The sequence below is a fragment of the Martes martes genome, assembly GCF_963455335.1.
Source record: "Martes martes genome assembly, chromosome: 12".
Lineage (NCBI taxonomy): Eukaryota > Metazoa > Chordata > Mammalia > Carnivora > Mustelidae > Martes > Martes martes.
This window is the reverse complement of record NC_137900.1, coordinates 14,048,972-14,069,927: the sequence shown is the minus strand read 5'-3', so window position 1 is coordinate 14,069,927 and position 20,956 is coordinate 14,048,972. Positions and strand designations below refer to the sequence as shown.

Here is a 20,956-nt window from a genome sequence, read left to right as displayed (position 1 = left end):
GGCCGACGCTCCACAGGGAGGGACACTCAGCGGAGCCTGCAGTCCTAGGAGGAAGACTCAGCCCAGCCGGAGTGTCATTCAGGCATAAAAGAAGCAAGGCGGGAAGGGCTTTTCTCTCTTCCTGTACTTTATTCTCCTGTCCCACCAACACCCCCTTTTCTTTTCTTTTTTTTTTTTTTTTTTAAGATTTTATTTATTTGACAGAGATCACAAGTAGGCAGAGAAGTGGGCAGAGAGAGAGGAAGGGAAACAGGCTCCCCGCTGAGCAGAGAGCCCGATGCGGGGCTCGATCCCAGGACTCCGAGATCATGACCTGAGCTGAAGGCAGAGGCTTTAACCCACTGAGCCACCCAGGCGCCCCAACCCCCCCCTTTTCTATTGGTTGATCTAAATCAGAAGCGGGAGAGCTAGGTCTTGAGGCAAAGAGATGAAATGGATCTAGAATGGGAAACAATATCCAGGGAATCCACATGCACACAAACATTTAAATAAACGTGCACTGACAATTGTGTGGATTTGGGGAGGGATGTAAATAAGTTTAAAGTGTCCCAAGTATTTGTCTTCACCAAGAAAAAAACTAAAGTCACCAATCAATTAATTATACTTTCGGAAGTGACAAAATAAAAACCTTTTATTTCTCAAGTAACCATTAAAATAACAGTAGAGACAATATATAATTCCCAACCTGAGGGAGAAAATAAAGAATTAATTTTTAAATTAATTAAAATGAATGTACACTAAATGTAAACTTAAAATTTAGGGGTACCTGGGTGGCTCAGTTGGTTAAGTGGTTGAGCGTTTGCCTTTGGCTCAGGTCATGATCCTAGGGTCCTGGGATTGAGCCCTACATCTGAGCTCCCTGCTCAGTGGGGAGCCTGCTACTCCCTCTCCTCCCAGCTTGTGCTCTCTGTCACTATCACTCTCTCTCTTGAATAAATAAAATAAAAATCTTTAAAAAGAAATTTAAAGTAATAAAGTTAAAATTTAGTTTAATTTTAATGCTAACATCTTAAGTTAATAATTTAAAATCAGTTTTAAAAAGAAGTCAGGGGAGAACAACATAGAGCAGATAAGATCGAAGTATTTAGTAAGATGGTTGAATTTTTGTTTGTTTTTGGTAAGATGGGAGAATTTTTAAACATAAATTCATCAGTACAGTATGTTACATGTCAATAAAGGAAATGATCCAATTAAAAGAGAATGTTTGTAAGATTGCATAAGTACATAAAACCCAACTATGGGCCATTTAAAGAGCCATATGCAACAGGGCTGCCTGGGTGGCTCAGTCGGTTAAGCGTCTGCCTTTGGCTCAGGTCATGGTCCCAGGGTCCTAGGATTGAGCCCGTGTAGGGCTCCCTGCTCAGCAGGGAGGCTGCTTCTCCCTCTGCCCCCACCACTCGTGCTCGCTCTCTCCTACTCAAATAAATAAAATATTTTTAAAAATTTAAAAAAAAATTAGAAAAAAAAAAAAACAAGACACAAGAAACAAACAAAAAGAAATTAGAGAACTGTATGCAACACAGATGCAGAAGATGGGGGAAGTGTATTATGCAAACCCCAACCAAAGGAAAAGCTCTTGTAGGGATAATTTATCAAAGGAAACTCCAAGGCAAAAAGCATAGAGAGGAACAGGGAGAGCCTATCATGATTAAAAAAAAAAAGGAAGGTCGATTCCCTAGGAAGACAAAGTGATACTACGTTTAGAAGCACATAAAAATATAGCTGTACTAAAGCTGCCATGATTTGGGGGTTGTTTATTGGCAGCCAATAGAGAAACTAAGAAATGCACCTCAAAATAAATCATGAGTCAGGGAAGACATCACAATGAAAATGTGGAAGTATCTTTAATTGACCAAAAATGAAAATGCTATATCCAATCTTCCGGATGTTGCTAAAGACAAGCAGAGAGGGAAATTTAGAGCTTTGAGTGGAAGAAGGCTGGAAACCAAATGATCTACGTATCCAGAAGTTAGAACCTTGAGAAAAGAGAATGGAAGAAACACTTGAGGTTATGAGCAGAAATTAATCAAACAAACAAACAAACAGTACAGATCAGCAGAGCCAAAAGGTCTTTGAAACATTGATAACATTGACAGTCTCCTGATAAGATAACAATGGGAGCATTTGTCAGACTCTCGAGGAAGGAAATTATCACAGAAGGGTTGAGGTAAGAGAATAATGAATGTCCAGAGATATTTTTACTTTTTAATGTTTTTTAAAGATTTATTTGTTTGTTTGTTTGATTATTTATTTTAGAGAGAAAGAGAGAGAGAGTGAGCATGGGGATGGGGATACAGAGGGAGATGGTGAGAAAGTCTTAAGCAGACTCCGTGCTGAGTATGGAGCCCCATGTTGGGCTGGATCTCACAACCCTGAGATCATGACCTGAGCCAAAACCAAGAATCTGACACTTAACCCACTGTGCCACCCAGGCACCCCTGAAGCATTGGCCAAAGAACTTTTTAAATAAATGGATAAAGTAAAATAGAAATTCATTGAATAGGGTAATAACTATATAATTGTGACTCCTTTGGGATGGTGGAAAAAAATTTATAACAGACATACAGCATGTAGAACAGGAATAGAGAAATTTTGTGTGAGCTGGTGATTAAAGTTACACATGCTTATCAGAGTGTTATGAGTGTATTAAGAAGTTTAGGTTAGCCAATAAAAATACAAAGTATTTCTTCAAACAAGAAAAAAAGGCAAATTTTTGTTGTTGTTGTTGTTATACACTGTATGAGTTCAACGTGAAACAAATACGCAGGCTCTTGAGTTTGGAAACCCAGTTAAATGACAATGTGACACGTAGCTCAGGTATCCAGCAGGCATCTGACATGTACAGCCAGGGCCTGGAAAATGAGTTTGGATTGTGGTTCTAGATCTGGGTACATACACGCAACTTTAAAATATGGGAACGGATCCAAGCAAGCAAATGCACTTGCCCCAATGAAAGGATTACTGAAAAAGATTACCAGTTTTCACAAACATCGTCATCTGTCGCATTTTACTTTTGCAATTGAATAAATATCCACTTATACAGCAACTGAAAGTGAAAGATTTTTAGGAGGTTGAGCACCTGAGAAGTCTCTATTTCACTGTACAAATGGGAGGTTTTACTTTATTTGAACGTGAATATCTCAATATAAGCAATAAACCAGGATAAGGTGCAGAGTTGTGATCAAATGATAGCAGCTGCTTTTTCGGCAGTCCTGCTTTCACTGATCTGTGTATTTGTTTGCCGAGGTTGTTGTAACAAATGAACAAGTGTCCCAAACTTGGTGGTCTAAAAGCAGCACATATTTATTTTTCCCAATTGCAAAGTTCAGAGGCCTGAAATTAGTTTCAAGAGCCAATATCAAAGGGCCTGCTCCTCCCAGAGGCTCTATGGGAAGAGGCTCCTTGCATCTTCCAGCTTCTGGAGTGTGTTGCTTGTGTTCCTTGGCTTCTGGTCCCTTCCTCCACCATGAAAGCTGGCAGCTTCAGTGATCACATTGCCTTCTCCTTGTGTGGTCAAGTCTCCCTTGCTCTGCTTCAAGGGACATTTGTGATGGCATTTAGTTGCCTGCCCCGATAATCCAGGATAATTTCTCATCTCAGGATCCTTAATCACATCTGCAAACTTTCCTTTATCATATGAGGTCAAATTCACAGAGTCCAAGGATAACTTTGAGAGCCACTATTCAAAGGGAAAATGATATAAAACCATAACCAAGGGAATCGTGTGAACCTGCACAATTTCAGGATGCCAGGAATGACACTGGAATTGAAATTCAATTATTCAGTTTTCCAAATGCTGAGACCAAGGTCAAAGGTATATTGCAAATTTTTGCCAAATCCAAAGGGTGAAGTATAATTTCTTAGCACCCCTACACAATACACAGCTTTAACAACCTACTTTTTTAAAAAATTAAATTACAATATATTTCAAAAGTTTACCAGGTCCTTCCTCAATTATTTGTTTATTATCTATGTATTTTGCTAAATACAAACTACCTAACCATTTGGTATTTTTCTATTTTATAAATAATATATTAAAGACACTTGTTCATAACTTACATACATTTTTGGTTGTTTCCTTGAAATGAATTTCTAGAAGTAGAACAACTAAAACAAGGGTTTGAACATTTTTTTAAAAAAGATTTTATTTATTTATTTGACTGAGAGAGAGAGAGAGATCACAAGTAGTCAGAGCAGCAGGCAGAGAGGGGGAAGCAGGCTCCCTACTGAGCAGAGAGCCCGATGCGGGGCTTGATCGCAGGACCCTGAGACCATGACCTAAGCTGAAGGCAGAGGCTTAACCCTCTGAGCCACCCAGGTGCCCCATGGGTTCGAACATTTTTTAAAAATTTCGATATAATGCATAAGTGCTATTGAGCTCTGACCAAAACTGTAGGAAAAGGGCCATTTCTCTGGACTTCAGCAAGTACTGTGACTAGCATGAAAAAAATACCCTTCTTCTCATAGAAATGCCAACCTATTGCTGTATATTTCACAATTCTTAATTATGTTTATTGGGGCTATATTTAAGTGAGAGCACTCTCTGAGAAACTTTTTTCACCTACGATCACAATTTAACTCACCGGTCAGACTCACTTCCACCTCTGGATTTCCTTTTTTTTTTTTTTTTTTTTTAAGATTTTTTGTTTATTTATTTGACAGACTGAGATCACAAGCAGGCAGAGAGGCAGGCAGAGAGAGAGAGGAGGAAGCAGGCTCCGCTGAGCAGAGAGCCCATGTGGGGCTCGATCCCAGGACCCTGGGATCATGACCTGAGCTGAAGGCAGAGGCTTTAACCCACTGAGCCACCCAGGCCCCCTGGATTTCCTTTAAAATTATTCTGTCTGTATGATTTGCTTGCATCAAGTTCAAAAATCAGGGTTAAAAAAGAATGTATGGCATTAGAAGTTAGGATATGGGTGATATCCCAATTTAGGGTGAGGAAAAAGAGCATAAGGGTGGGAAGGAGGTACAACGTGGTCTTTGGGGGTTGCCGATATTGTCCTATTCTGACCCAAGTGGTGGTGATTTTCTTTTGTTCCTTTTATGATTATTTATTGAGATGCACGCTTCCAATTTTGCAGTTTTTTTCTGTATGGCGTATTTGACTTGAAAATATTTTTCAAAAATGTTTAAAAAGTAAAAAGCAAGAACATGACCTTGACCACTCCTGCATTCACTCTGTTTAGGACACAGCCTCCCCTGCTTACTGTTCACAGAATCTCTGCTCCGAAACCTGATCATGCACGTGAATCTAGTCTTTCAACTACAGGATTGGATTAAATGTTATGTAAATTGCACATTTATCAAGAGGAAAAGAAGGGCTGTATCTATGAAAACTATGCATAAAGTTGAGTGCTAAGCAAACACCCAACCTTCCCAGTGGTTAAACACATTACTCTATGATCTGTGCCCAAGACGACCGTAAAACAATACAGGAAATGTCCTAAAACTCTCAAAGTCGCCTACATTCAGATTGCCTCAAAAGTGCCATTAGTGTCCTGAATTTCTCTCTCCACTTTGAGGAAACAAGCACACTGTGAATGCTGTGTAAGGTTATTCCAAACTCTGGCAGCTGACCCGGTGCTAAGAAATGTCTTGGGTAAAGTTTAGCAAAGACCTGTTTCAATTAAAATCATGATCTTATGGAGGCCTTTGTCTACTGTTTGTTTTAGTGGCTTTACTAACTGATATCAGAGAAGAGGGGCATCTGCCCTACCGTTAGTAACACAAAATGAAGAGGAAACAATAGGGTATGGGAAGAGCAGGAGAAATCAGGAGTGAGGAGATAATGCTAATTGGAGAAGAATGGCAGATGAGCAACACATACACATACAACACATACGATCAGGTGCTCACAGTCTGCCTTCCACCTCCATTGTTAACGCCAGCATGCCAACCAAGGACAGATGCTGTCCCCCAGGCAAGACCAGCTTTTTCCAAATTGTTAAAGCCCAAATGTGCCCAAGAACAATGCGGTGTCTGCAGAAATTGTGGTGATCAAAGGCAAAGGGATCTTTCCATCTCTGGCTTAACCAGCCAGCAGACTCACCCAGCCATGCTTACGGCAACACTGAAGAGATGGGGAAGGGACATCGCTGAGCGAAAGAAATTTAGCTCCAACAAAGTGATCCTGGATTTTGAGATCAGGAAATGTAAAAAGAAGCTCTTTTTATTTCACCATATAATTATGCTTGTTTTAACAAATTTGAGTGGCTTCTATTTCAACAGAAATAGAAATGGATGGGATCGGCTCCATTATCTTTTCAGCGACTGAACCTTGCGTGGAACTCCGGAGAGAGATTCCTTTTAAAAGGAGATAGTGGTTTCAGCAATGGCCGAAGTCATGGTCTGTGTGTTCCTTGGCATCATGACAGCTTTCTAGAAAGGGCTGGAAGAAGTTAGATGCAAGAGAAGAATCAATTATGCTTCTCTTTCTCTCCCACTGCTCTGTCCCCATGCGTGTGCCTGTGTAGTTTAGCTTGCCCGTAAAGAGGATTGGAAGATCAAACATCTTTTGTCTATCACTCCCAAATTCAAGTCCATACATACAAAAACGCAATAAAAATACCCATCCCTGGGCTCAGTCTTGATGTGGATTTCTTTTGGCCCTGTGCTTTCACCAAAGTCATGTGGGGCATGCGAGGGACAGAGTGGTCAGGTAAAGCCTTCCATCCATGCCACTGTTTCCGAGAACACGCTATCCCACAAGACAGGCTTTAGGGACGGGATGACCACTGACTTCAAAAATAGAGACCTCAGGCTCTGTGGTTTCTGGGCAGAAAAAAAAAACCCCAAAACAAAACAATACAAAAAAACCCTGCCCTTCAAGGAAGATTAAGGTGGGAGAACTCCTGATCTAATCACTGTGTTTTACCCTTAAAAAGCTACTTGGTAAATATTTGTTGAAATTAAATGGGCAGGGACGGTAACCTGTTTCCCAAGCCGTTCCTTTTACCTCCCTTCGCTCATGTCTGCTGTAAAGGGAAATATTCTTAGGTAATTCATTATTCAGTGCAACGGAGTCAAGGGTGAGAGCATGCAGGTAGTGAGGCAACACACCGAGAGTGTCAGGAAGCTTTGCGCTTTCACTGTCGGGACATGAAATGGACCAGTGTTTGGATCCATGGACAACTGCGAAGCTGGAAGAGGGAGACAGCAGCAAAACCCAGCTGTCTGGGCACAGCCAGAACTCCGCTCTGCAAGTTACATAACAGCTGTTGTGTAATTGTGCATTTAACTCAAAACACATTTCTAAAAGGCAAAACAATTCGATTTTCCCAAAAGAAAGGAATGGAGAGCAAGAGAAAGAAGGAGGGATGGAGAAAGAGAGCAGAATGTTGAAAGAACACCGAAGTTTCTACCTGGCCTTCAAGCAGGAGGTGCAGGGGAGGCACGGTCCTTGGAGATGGCTGGCTTAGAAGTTGGGGGCTGGCCCATGAGCCAGATCTGGGCTGCCTCCTGTTTTTGTAAATTAAATATTATTGGAAAGCACCTATACCCTTTAATGTATCCATTGTCTATTGTTTCATTCATGTAGAGTCGAATAAGTTACAACAGAAACCATCTGGCCTAGAAAATATTTTCTCTTTAACAAAGTTTGCCGACCCTACTCTTAGGTGAATGAAAGGGCTAGTAACCATAAGTGTCCGTGAGGGCAACTAGTCACTTAGGGAACCCGCCTGGGAAATGAAATTCTGGTTTTGCACTTGTTAGATCTGTGATCTTAAGCAAGCTACTTGCTGTCTCTCTTTATCTGTAGAAAGAGGAACCAAGTAAGAATGGAAAACTGACCAAAAAAACTGTGTCTGATTTGGAACAACTATTCACTGAACCTTTATTTCCCTACCTAAGTCCCATATTGGGGGGAACTGGCAATTTTCCCTGGGGGAAAAAATAATTGTGGTTCTTAACTCTCAGTAATCAGAATTAAGAGTATCCACAGTTTTCTGTCATGTTCCTGTTGTAACTTTTGGTTCAGCTTCAATACAATAAAGTTTTGTGTTTAACATGGGAGGAGTACAGCTAAACATTCTTTTTTTAACAATCCCAGCTTGAAACACTCATTTTTAAGAAATTGAATTCCTTAGGGTCCTGTTTAAATCTTTTTGCACCATTGCCTGTATCAGTCATTGATAAATATAGCCAGCTTCCCAAACCTTAGGTTGGTTTCGTTTTAGATGGTTTTAACAGACGATATTGCCATCTTGCTGTTGTGGTGACTGTGTGTGAAAGTGGACTCCAAGATTTGTAAAAATCCTGCCGACTTTTCTATTCCCCCATGTAACATAATGATCATGTAGAGCCTGTGAAATCACAGTGGGTCTGCTTACCCACTGATAATACACTTGACTGGTTGGATCTCGTAAAGCTGACTTGGGTCTATCCAGAAGGACTCTCTTCCCACTCCGCTTTTTGGGACCTGGGCTGATTTCGCTGACAGCATTGTCCTGAAGACACCTGGCCAGGGACCTCTCCTCACCAGCGTCTGCTGAGAACAAGTGCCCTTTGAGACTCTTTTTTTCAATCCTCAAATTCTCTGAGTCCAAGTCTGTCAGAGCAAGGAAAGTTTCACAGTGGCATAAAAAGCCTGAAAAGCCAAAAAATCATAACTGGCCTTAGTGGCCAGAGCAGCTGCCCTGCATATCCTTATCGCAGGTTTCGGCTTTGTAAATTAATTCGTCTGCAAATAGTGCCCTGTCTCCAGCTGCAGTCTAAATGCTGGAGAGCTGGTTTCTTAAGGATTTAAGTTTAAAGTCAAGGGCTTCCTGCCCTAGGTGTTACAAATAAGTAGTGTCGTTTTCTTTTCGCTCTGAGTTCGTTCATCCAATCATAGTCCAGTATGCAAATAGACCTTAGCCCGTGCAGATAAAAAGGAACAAATAAAGCCAAGTGCTCTATCAGAACCAAATCGCTGAGCCTGTCACCTGTGTTCCAGGAGCTGAACCAGAAATGTCGTCCTCAGGCATGCCAGACTTACCTGTCCCACTCACCAATTTGACATATAAATATACGAAGGTTAGTACAATTTATATTTGCTGCTTTGCCTCTCAGGTTTATAAAAACGACATGTGCTGAAAGCATAAAAGGTCAATGTGAGTAAACTTGGGCAACGAGCCCTTTGCAAATACAAAAATAAAAGGCTTGCAAAATGCAGGTTTGGGCTTAGTGTCTTGATCAAATAATGATTTCTAAATCGTATCAGGCAATGTTTCATAAGTTTATTTCTTAAAATATGTCTAAGTGAAAGGAATTCTCTTCTGTGTGAAGGGTTCTTGCCCCAGGGTTCAGTGGACTTTTCTAAGCAGTTCTATTAACTTCAGCATTGCTCAGCATATATGAGAAGAGAGGCAAGTGCTTACTAGAGAAGCTTACTGGGAAGAGCCAAAGAAATAGGAAATGATTTTTTTTTTAAGAAAAAGAGAAACCCCATGCTGAAGTAACATGGCTTTTCTATATGTTTAGTGAGTGTCAAAATTGAAGGACTTACCTCTGATAATTTGACGAAAGCTCCTGTTTCAAAAACTCCAAATGGACCTGCATTGTTTAGACTATTTGGGGCAAAGAAAGCATTCTTACTTCTCTCTTCAGCCAAGTTTGTTGCCATTGGAGCAGATGCATAATTGTTAACTGATAAATATTTAGCGAAACAAGAGCAGGAGCCAGATCCAGACTAAAAAAATCCGCAAGCTAGGGAGAACGAGGAAATGGATCCTATTTGAGCCGTTCGAAAGTATCCCTGAACTTTTGTTTCCCATTGTTATATGCCTGCTTTCCTGTCAGAGTCTAGAACTCCCAGGAAAAGAGATAAAACAAGCAAACAAACCAATCTGAACAAAATCACTTAAAATTGGTTTTATGGTACACTGCAGAAAGCAAGGTAAGAAAGGACCCCTTCCATCTCAGGAAGAGCCATTTTGCCTTCTGAATTAGCCAATGAAACATCAAGAGCAATATAATTTCATGATAAAGTGAAAGCCCCGCTAGTATTTATTTACTCCCTTACTTGTAACCATGGATGGTTTTGAAATCCTAAGGTCAGTTATATTTTCATTTTCATAAGCACAACAAATGAGGAAGTTGCTCAGCTGACTGGTTCTTTTCCTTAGGAAAGTGTCTGCAGAGATCAGATTGTGCCTTTAACATGGTTGGTCAGCAGCTATAAAGTGTAGTAGGGTATTATCTTTATGAGGTTTTATTAAAAAGGAAAACTTTTTTTTTTCATTTAATTTTATTCCAAATGAGAACATGGAAAATGTGATGAGTCCATACCCTCCAACAGTTTGCCCTTGGCAAAGGTTTGCCTGAAAAGATGACAAGACTCCAGTCTTCCCAACTTTCTTACTCCAAATTGGTCATTCACAAGATATTTCAATCTAAAGCAGGCACATTTAAGAATGCATTTCATAAACATCACAATCATTGGCAAAGACTGAAAATTATCTCATTACTATTACTACAGAGTCTTTTCTTTTTTTCTGTAATACTACTTGGAAAGATATTGTGGTAGTCTGAATGTCACATTTTAAAAAATTTGGCTTTGCAGAAGTTTGCAGTCTTCTACGTGTATCTTGAGGAAGCTCTAAAGTGAAGTATTCTCTCTACTAAATTATGCTTCATTTGGTAGCTATAAATTGAGCATGTAAGAAACAGTAATGAACAAATGAGATGGTCCTTAAAATCTAGCATACAAACACAGATCTAGTGATCCTTTAACACAGAGAGATGTTTTCAAGATTGGAATCCGCTGTTCACTTCAAAGCCATTAGACGAGAACACCCCTCTAAGGAAAATGATGGACCTAAGTGTTGAAAAGAAGGCACAATTCAAAAAGCAGCCATTTGCTTTTGCATTTAGGAACTTTTGGGGTAGAAACACCCAATGCAAGTGAGTGAATCTCTATAAATCTGTTCTGCTCAGATAGCATTTTATTGTCTGATTTATTGGTTACAGCGTTTTCACACTTGGGAGGACACCAGTTATGTATGTAATTAAATCTAAATGGGTGAGCTTTTTCAAATGCCTTTGCATTTGCTTTTTACTATGCCCCACTGAAGAATTGTATTGGATTTGCACTTGCAAAAGGGGTTGGAAAAATGACAGTTATTCACTAAGTTTCCTGGTTGCAAACCAAGTAAGCAAGGATTTTATAGTGTCTGTGGAATTCTCTTCTATGGCCGGCCCCTAAACTCTATTATTTTTCTCTTACTATGCTAATGTCCTTCGTTATTACCACTAGAAATATATTGGTCGTGGGGGCAAGGAGGAGGGAAGAGCCAAGCAGTGTTGATAACAAAAAATTACTACAGCTGTGGTAGAACTACATGCTCTCAAATTTGAGACTGCTTTTCACTCAAACAAAAGAAGTCATTGTTACATATCTTTTATGACTTATTCTCTAGTACAGTCTGATTATGTTTTTATTGTTGTTGGGTGGATAAAACAGAGATTAAGGTTAAGAAATAGTTTCTAAAATGATACAAACATTTTTAGGATTTAAAACCTCAATAACATCGTTATAAATCCACATAAACTTGGATCCCATTTCTAGGCTTGTTTTCCCCCTTCCCAGCTCTAAATGAATCCCGCATCTGCCAGCCCATCCATTTTACTGAGCCTTTAAATGAAGAGCTTCTTCAAAACTTATGTGATCACTGGGCAAACTACATTACCTCTGCCTTGGTTTCCTTATGTATAAAATGGGAATAATAAAGGTCCTAATTTCCCAAGGTGGATGAAAGCATTAAATGAGTTTAATGCATATAAACCATTTGAAATCGTGCATGGCACATGGGAAGTGATTGATTAACATTGGCTGCCCTGGTCCTGTTTATTTTTCTGAATTCTTTCCAATTTTCCAGAATCCTCTTTTAATCCTCTTTCCAAGACCTATCTCCTCATGAGTGTTCCTCATGAGTGTTCCTCTCATCTCGTTCTTTTCTTCTAGTTTTCCTGCCATTCTTTCTTGCACAGTCGTGCCCCACCTGACAAGGATTTCATTGGTGTGAAGTTCTGAGAGTTTATCCAGGATTTCAGGGATCAAAAATTTTATCTTAAACGACTCAGTAACTTTGTTTTCCATTCCCCCTTTACAACAGTTTTTTTGTTTTGTTTTGTTTTGTTTTTTACCTTAATTAAAAAAAAAACAAAACAGAAAATTCAAGAAGACAAGCTTTCTCAGACAGGATTAAAACCCCAACATATTTAACTTAATTCCTAAACTTAACTCATTGAACAATAAGATGTTCCTACTAGAAAAGATTTTCATATGCTAATGACATTACATAAACTGACAGACTCAGGCCCATACACTCAGGAAATAATTATAGCTAAAATTCATTGTGTTTCCTCTTTAGCAATGACTCTATTTACTTCTCATGATAACCCTATGGGGAGTTTCCTCCTCCTGTTTTATAGATGAGGAGACTGAGGAACCAGAGTGGCTAAGTAACTTGCCTTAAATCATACAGCTAGAGAGTGACAAAACTAGACTTCGAACGGGGGCAGTCTGAACTCTCACACCAAGTGGCTTGTCTAAGATCAATGTTGTTACATGGGGATGTGGACTTCCTGGAATCTTATTCTGTCCTCCTTTATTCTGACTCTCATTTGTCCATTCCTGATTCCTGGAGGGGACATGACCATGAGGCTTTCCAGCTGCCACTCAGCTGTTCCCAGGCCAACAGGAGGAAGTTGGTGGCCAACTTAGAAAAAGAGGAGAACAATAAGGAAGGCTGGAAGCAAACAGACATTCTGGTTTGATTGAAAAGGTGGGGTTTGGGCTGGGAGAGGCAGTGGCGTAGAGGATTTGGAAATAGGTGTGCCATTTCTATGGGAACTATGTTTTCTCAATTCCTACAGAGTAACTTTTGGTTGGAGTAAGAGATTCCTTTCCTAGATTTCTGATAAGGTTGTTTAATACATTGCTGTTAAAGATATCTTTTTGATAGGGAAAAATGATGAATCATGGCATACTGTGCACTAGGCACCATTATCGCCGTTTTAGATTCTTACAGCAAACAAATTCAGGCCACATACATTTCCCACTACCCCATTCTCTTCACTCCCATCTCCTGTTTTTCCTTCCCTATAGTTAACAAGTCACTGAATAACCACACTGTGCTTGGTCTTATGGTAGAAGAAGGCTAATAGGGTTTAGGGAGCTTATGTCCCTGGAAGGTGAAGAAAACAAGCAAGTATGTGCATACTTGAATCATAAATTACGATAAATGCTAAAGAGAGGACAACTGAAAGCTGAGAAATGAGGGGGAAGAGCTTTCTTTCCATGAGCTTTTAGGGAAGGTTTCTTTAAGAAAGGGACATTTAAGGGGAGCCTGAAGGATGCAGAGCACAAAGTGACCCTGGAGAGCTGAGAAGGGGCGGGGAGACAAATATCCAAGGTAACGGCACATGCAAAAATGTTTGTAGGCAAGAGCCTGCTGTGTTCACAGAATTATCCAGAGGGCTGCCACGAGTGTCGAGTGTCGTAAAGTTGCCCCGGCTGTCGTAAAGTGAGAGAGGCGAAAGACAGACCAGGGGAGGCTGGAGATAAAGGCTGTGGCCATACTTGCTGGTGGATTTTGTAAGAGGGAAACCACACCAAGGGGTGCTTCAAACAAGGCAGGACTTACGCCCAAAACCAAGCCGGTTGTGCCGAGGCACTGCTTTCATTCGGGAAACAATTTTAACTCTCTTCTGACTGAAGCAGTATTTTGTTTGCTTTTGGTTTGGAAGCACATGAACAAAGAGCTGGATGGCTGGGAGGTACGGTGGCTTAACAAGACAAACCAGGCTTCGAGTTCCAGCTCTTCTACTTATTTAATGCTATGACCTTGGCCAAGCTTCTAATCTCCTTGAGTTTCAGTTCCCCTGTCTGTAAATTGGGAATAATAATAACTACCTGGGAAAGTGGCCTGAGAATTAAGTGAAGTAATTTGTGGAAAACGCCCAGTGCTTATTAGGCCCTTGGTGCAGGCTCTTTTTAACCCTCTCCTGCCCAAGATGACTCCTACAGTTCTCAAATTATTCCACTCCCAATGTACTGGAATGAATACTTGCAACGCTTGCCATAGTTTAAAACTGCTTTCATCTACTGATCTCATCTGAGGCTCATAATGAGCCACTGGAAGAGAGTTAGAACATGTTAGTAGTGTCTCATTTTAAAGCTGAGGAACCTGAATTCAGAGATGTTAGGTGATTTGCTCCAGGTCCCACAGCCCTTAGGAGGTGCATACTAAACACGGTGGTGGTAGTCGAATCCTACCGGATTGTCTGTAACAAGTGATTTCATACCTATTGCTTCCTTTGTATTGTTCATCCCTTACTCTGATTGAGAGAGTTGAAATTTGGATGATGAGAAAAGAGGTATGATCTGGGCACTAGATCCCCAGGCAGATGGTCCAACAGAGAGAAGATACTCTAGAGAAGCACTTTCCTAATTTGAATATGCATGTGAATCAGGAAGGGTTCTGGTTGAAATGCAAATTCTGATTCTCTTGGCCTGAGGTGAAGTACCAGATTCTGAATGTCTAACAGACTTCCAGATTCTGCTGATGCCCCTCCAAGGGTGGTCTGTTGACCAGCAGCAAAGGTCCAGTAGTTTAGGGCCAACCTCACATTTTCACTGGCAATGACCACTATCTCGTTGCTTAGGGGCCAGACTTCCTCCTTTTCTCAGAAACCCATTACCACCCAGCCAGATCAGATTCACTTACCATTCCCTTCGGAGAGTGCCTGAGTCCAACAGGAACCAGATGGTGGCCGCAAACCGATGTTGGGACCAACCACTGAATTTTTTCCTGAGAGGTAACCCTTCACTACAAATGCAATGTTTTAGCTCATCTCCAAGGACTGGTGTCTTGGCAGATTCTTTTGTTCTCTGGCACCTGCCTGCCTCAAGGAACCTAATCAATAGCAATCCTAAAGTAAATAACCCATGCTCTAGAGATCCTATTAGCTCAATTTCATCAGGAGTCTCACTACTCCAAGCGTTCACATGATTTCTCTACACTGGACTTCACCTACTGAATTCGTCATTAACTGCCTGCCAGAATGAGAGGACTGGGTGGGAAAACTCTTAGGGTTTATGGGAAACAGCTCCTTTGAAGAGGAACTGAACCAAAAGTTAAGGTAATGCTTCTGAAATGGCATGTGTAATCTGTAGAATGATGTAGTACACGTCTACATAGAGGAAACCTCATGGGAGTACAGACCTTGATAAATGGTGATACACTGGTCTCAGAGTAGCAATTACCTGGCTTGGGGTGGCAGTGGTGGTGATGGTTTGGGTTTTCATGACACTCTTATAATTGTGGCCAAATACCTTATACATTTCCTATATTTAAGTAGCAGCATAGAGCCATGTTCAAAAGAACAGGAGCAATAGTTGCTTCATAATTAAAACCACTACTCATCGACAAATCAGAGAAGTGGATATTTGTGTGAACCCAGATTCCAGAACACTGTTATGTTTCGAGTGCATGTGTGTATCCAAACCTCCCACAACTGTTGTTTGCAAGGGATGTAGTGTTTTTCATATTTGAGTTTCTGATTACATATCATCATATCCATACCTCCTGACTTTGTTGTAATGTTGAAATTGTTCATGGAAATTTGTTTCCTAGGAATCTGGACAAATATCACAGATTGCTAAACTTTGCCTGAACAACTACCCACTCCTCACCCAGGTCCCATCATGTGACTATTTCCACTGTTTTCCTGATACCTAATAAGAAATTGAAATAATACAACAAATAACTGAATTATGCTATTTGCCACTAAATATGCAGAACTTTCTGGGGCCTCTACATCTTACCTCTTTGATGCAGGGTATGCATGACATAAGAGATCCTTGACAAGTATTTTTGTCATCAGTGGGATATAGTGAAGATGTGGCTCCAAACAGACATGCCTTAGCATCTTTATTTTCCCTAGTTGAAAGAGCTGAGGGTTTTCTGAATAATAAGAAAAAAAGAGTATACATTCATGTTACTAAAGTCAGACTATAATATAAAACAGAAATGAAAGGAAAATTTTATTTCTCCCACTTTTGTTTTGGTCCCTCTCATTTTGTTTTCATTCCTTTGGGTCAAGTTAAATATTTTCCTCCCATCTGTTATTTCCTCCTTAATTTCCTTTTAGATTTTTTTTTTTTTTTTTTTTACTTTCGGTCTCAACATTTTGCTTTACTGCCTCAGGGTTTGGGATGAACGGAGTTGCCAGAGATCTAGCTTTGATTCTTAAACGTTTAACACCTCTCCCTGACTTTAGTTCAGCATCTCATTATTCATCCCCCATCTTGTTCTCTAAGCCCCTCCCACAAAGTCTTTGGTACTCTTGAGTGCCTGATGCATGTTTTACATGTTTACAGCACACGTCCCTTCTTGTCCATTTACAGCACCCATCACTCCACATGCTGTGACCCAGGATCTCATGTCTGAAAATTCACACAGGAGACGTAATATGGGGAATTCCGTCACCTTCCTCCCCCTTGGCATATCTTAAAACAAATCCTCCATGCACTGAAAATGTGATGTTAAAATATCTCTGTGCCACCAAGAAAGCACCAGTTTCCCTTATATGAGCTAGAGCCACTGGTCCTGTTGCAGCCCCAAAGAGATGATGTGAATTTGGGGCACCCTGAGTATCTACTGGAGGGAGTCACGGGCTCTCTCTCCTTTAAGCCAACATGTTCCGAAATCTTATACCAACAGGCAAAGCTAATAGGTTTTATTTTGCCTATTAGTTAAATTCAGCTTGATCCAAACCAGAAATATTTTGAGGAAAGGGCTTATTTATTTAGAATTGTGGCTTTATGCCAATCACATAAAGACATAATCATTTTTATTCTGGAAAGGTTCCCCCCCTTAAAATTATGACTTATTCTTGGACATTAAACTACAGTCAGGAAATTGCCTTTTTTTCTTTTTAAATCAAAGGTCACAATGTGTCCCTTAAAGCTGGCATATCTAAAATTTAAAGAGTAAAAAATCAATTTTTAAGTTTCCTCAACACTCCCATTGATTGTTTCCCCCAATAAGAAGCACATGACATCTAAGAGCATGCATAGGAATCTATAATTCCCAATCAATATTATGAACTTTAAGCTGAGGTCCAGTGTACATATATTATTCAAAAGTATCCTGACTGTGAAACTCATAAGTAGAATGTAGTTCATATAGTAGTTAAATGGAACCCAAGATTTTTTTTTTTTTACTTCTATGGGATGATCCCTTTCCCCCTAAAGTTGCTAAAGACAAACAGCAAATGGAAAATGAGGTTGTTACCATGATAGATCATTTCAACAGGCCTCAAATAGGTTTCATAATGATTATACCAAACATCCATTAGCCTACACTTCTTCACATAACCATTTTATATAACAGGAAGAATGATTATTCATAAATGTTTGGTCACACAGTTAGCTGAAAGGCAAATGTCAGATGTAAAGCCCACAAAATTAAAACAGAAAAAAAGATCATTAAGGTAGTTCTTACCAAAGCACTTTTCCACAGCTAAGGGAAGAAAAGGAAGGTGTGGTGCTTGGCCCTCACCACCACCTTGGTCACTACGCCATGTTCTATTGTTATGCTGAAAGGCTTCTGTAGAGGGGAGAACGCATACATTTTGTGAACTGCAGCCTCTACTGCCCTCTCACTCCATCCACTCTCAAGCCTTATGAACGAACACATGCCTGGAATGTGAAGATCGTCTCCCGGCTGATCTCCCGGGATTCTGGTCGCTCTACTTCAAATCCATTTTGGGTACATTCACATCAACATCCCTCAAACATCCATTCGATCCTGTCATGCCCTTACCACATCCAGAATAGAGCCCAACCATCCCAGTCTGAGGATCGAGATTCACCACGAACTGGCCTCCTTTCCATCGTCAAAACTGATCTATGACTTGTTTCCATAAACTCTCTGTGTGGGGCTCATCTCTTCCCTGTGTTTTATGTATCCCAAGAGCATTCCCTTCCTCTGCTTGTTTTCTTTCTCCATCAATCCAATACCATCCTTCAAGGCTGCATTCTTCTGGCCCATTGCCTGCCCTTCCGTGGGTTCCACTCTGTCCTGATGAAAAGCACTGCTTTGGTTTTTACCCTACAAACAACCTTCAATTCTTTACGGGCCAATCTTGATGTGAATACACTCTCTCCTTGGATTATGAGCCCCTTGAGGGCAGGGGCTCACTCTCTCATACTTCCCCACAGTATCTTCCGGATGTCTCAAGTATTGACTATTTGGCAGAACATAGTAAGTAATTTAATAGCAAGATACAAAAGGCTGTTTCAGGAAGGAGAGGGGAAATAAAAGGTTAAATCCAATTGGACCGACTAGTGAAATCTTCACAAGGAGGTGACACTTGAAGCAAGACTTCAAGAATGAGTAGAAGAAAATAGTGAAACTCCAGTCTGAGGAACAGCATGAATAAAGGTGTGGAGCAGAAGGACATGGTGTTGGAGACAGAAGAATAAGGCCAAAGTAGAAGCTGAACTGAAGAAATAAAATAAAATTTGGAAAAGCACGATGGGGCCCCGTATGCTTAGGAGAACCACCTAAGTGTTCTGAGGAGCGGCCAAAATGTGCATTGGGTTGGCTTAGGAAGATTATGATAGTGGGGAGTGGGGGGGGTTAAATTTCAATTAAACAGAGGAAGAACAGGGAGTTTTTTGTGTTTGTTTTTTGTTTTGTTGGTTTCTGTGTGTGTGTGTGTGTGTGTGTGTGTATGATAGTATAGAAGAGCATGATACCAAACGATGACTAGGGATTGCGTGTATCATTAACAGGAGAGGGAAAGTGTGTGTATGTATGTGTGTGTGTGAGAGAGAGAGAGAGAGAGAGAGAGGGAGGGAGGGAGAGAATGTGCAAACTATAGAACTGTAGTCTGGGGTCAAGAGCAGCATAAAGCTGAGACGACCGTGAACTGTGTTTGGAACATGTTGATTCAGATATTTTGCAGCCAACCTTTGGGAAGAAAGCATAAAAAAGGAAGGGCTAGAGACGCATAAAGGAAAACACTTGCCTCAAGCCTAATTATAGGATTCTGCCCAATGTGTTTGCGAGAGCTGGAATGCTGATTCACCCTAAGAGACGTTGAGCAAGTCAGTATTTTAATCTGAATTTATCTTTCTTCAAGTTGAACTCAGATGCCAACACGTTTTTCTTGAAAGACAATAGGAATTGTACGGTTTTCATCTGTATCCCATTATCCTTTCCCACACCCCCACATATGTGTCCTTGGACATCTAGTCTCCTCATCTCAGCGGCTCTGCACCCCCTCCCCTTTATTTACTCACGCTCCCATCTTCTTCCTCTCGATTCCCGGCTAGCACTATAATTTTGTGAGCTCCTCTGAATACTGGCTTGATGCTGTTTGGACGCACGAGTAACTGTATCGGTGTGAATAGGCAAATAAGAAGGCTTATCCTTCCCTTTGTTTTTATTTTGTTTTTCTTTTTTTTCAGCAAATCACAAATATCATAGTGTGTCCATGTGCAGAACATTATAGATCTTACCCATGGGTAGCTACTGGATTTGTAGGTTCTTTGATTCGGTTTTAAGTTATTTATTCAAGAATTCATGACGGAGCTGAAAATCACTTGAGGGCTGGGACTGTGCGGGACACTGAGGATAAACCAGAGAGCCAGACAAACATTGTCCTTGACCTTATCTTACCAAGCTTACAGCCTAGGAGAGAGGGCACATATTTTAAAAATGACTTTTTTAAAAAGTGACAAGTTTGGTGATTGAAGTTTAGCAGAGCAGGGAACTATTTTGGAGAACAGGCTGTCTGTCTAAGTAATATTGTAAATGACAGAATATAGAATTAATTCTACTTAAGCATTTAGGGATCAAGGGCAATACAGATTTATGAATGTAACTAGATATTTAGCTCTGGATATTTATGGACACTATTCAATGGGATAGCTGAGTTAGTATAAACTCACAGGTTAATTTAAAGACTTGTTATTTCAAATATGCATAATAAAAGTGATTAAACTAAAAATGTATAATCTTGCTAGCCGCCACTGGGGAACTTTTAATAGCCAACTGTTGTTTAGTATAGCAACAAATTTAAACCTTGGTGGGGGAGGGGGACCATGTTTCAATACTTTGTCCCTCAGTGGCCTATTAATAATTTATCTTTAAGTATCAAGTAAGGGGAGGTGTCTGAATTAAGATAAATGTAAAAAAAAATGCAGGGCAGATGTCCCCCTTCACTTGTCAACTACCTGTGATTCACAATTACATCAACTAATTCACAGTGTAACAACAAATCCAACAGAAAATGGTAATACATAAAATTCAATAGCATATTTATGGTAATATTTATAGTTCAAAAATAAGTAAGAAAAAGGAGAGTAAACAAGAAATAATGAAATAACAGGAGGGGGAAGAAATTCTAGCTTCTACCAGAAGCAAAACATAATTTTCTTTACTGCAAAAGCAGTACTTCTTAATTAGACTTTGTAAAATATTTTTACTGCAGTAAAAGTTGAATGAATGACAACTCAAAGCCCTAGTAGGCTGCACAGTGTAGGAGCAGTTAAAGGAAGCAAAAGTTGAAATTCGGGACTTTTTAAACAACATACTAACACGTTTAAGTATTTCTGTTTGTTTATACACAGAACGAAATCCCATGTTTCTAGACCCCTCTGTCTCTTAGATATCATTAAGAAATCTAGTACCTGATTTAATCTGAGGACAAATAAATCATTAGATGACTCTTTAAAAGAATAAAACCCTTATGCCTGGAAACAGCCAGTAAAAACATATCACTAGCCAATTTTTTTTTTTCCAAGCAAATTTCTTTTAAAACCGCCCTCCACACTACCTTTAAAATAGTAAAATAAAGCATCAGGAAACAGTCACTTACGCAACCGAATCACCAGCAGCCCAACAGGAGGACGTTCAGAATCTAAAGGGAAAAATTAAGATTAATGAAGATTAAA

At 40.1% G+C, this 20,956-nt stretch overlaps 1 protein-coding gene across 1 annotated transcript in view; it reads left to right on the top strand.

Annotated features, from left to right (window-relative positions):
• Window positions 1-8,866: 8,866 nt before the first annotated feature.
• The window catches only part of ALDH1A1 (aldehyde dehydrogenase 1 family member A1), a 52,203-nt gene continuing 40,113 nt past the window's right edge, over window positions 8,867-20,956 (top strand). Inside the window, exon 1 of the mRNA XM_080820711.1 lies at window positions 8,867-9,018. Within this exon, the coding sequence (XP_080676837.1) occupies window positions 8,953-9,018 (66 nt within the window). The 5' untranslated portion in view covers window positions 8,867-8,952. The remainder of the gene's footprint in view (window positions 9,019-20,956) is intronic.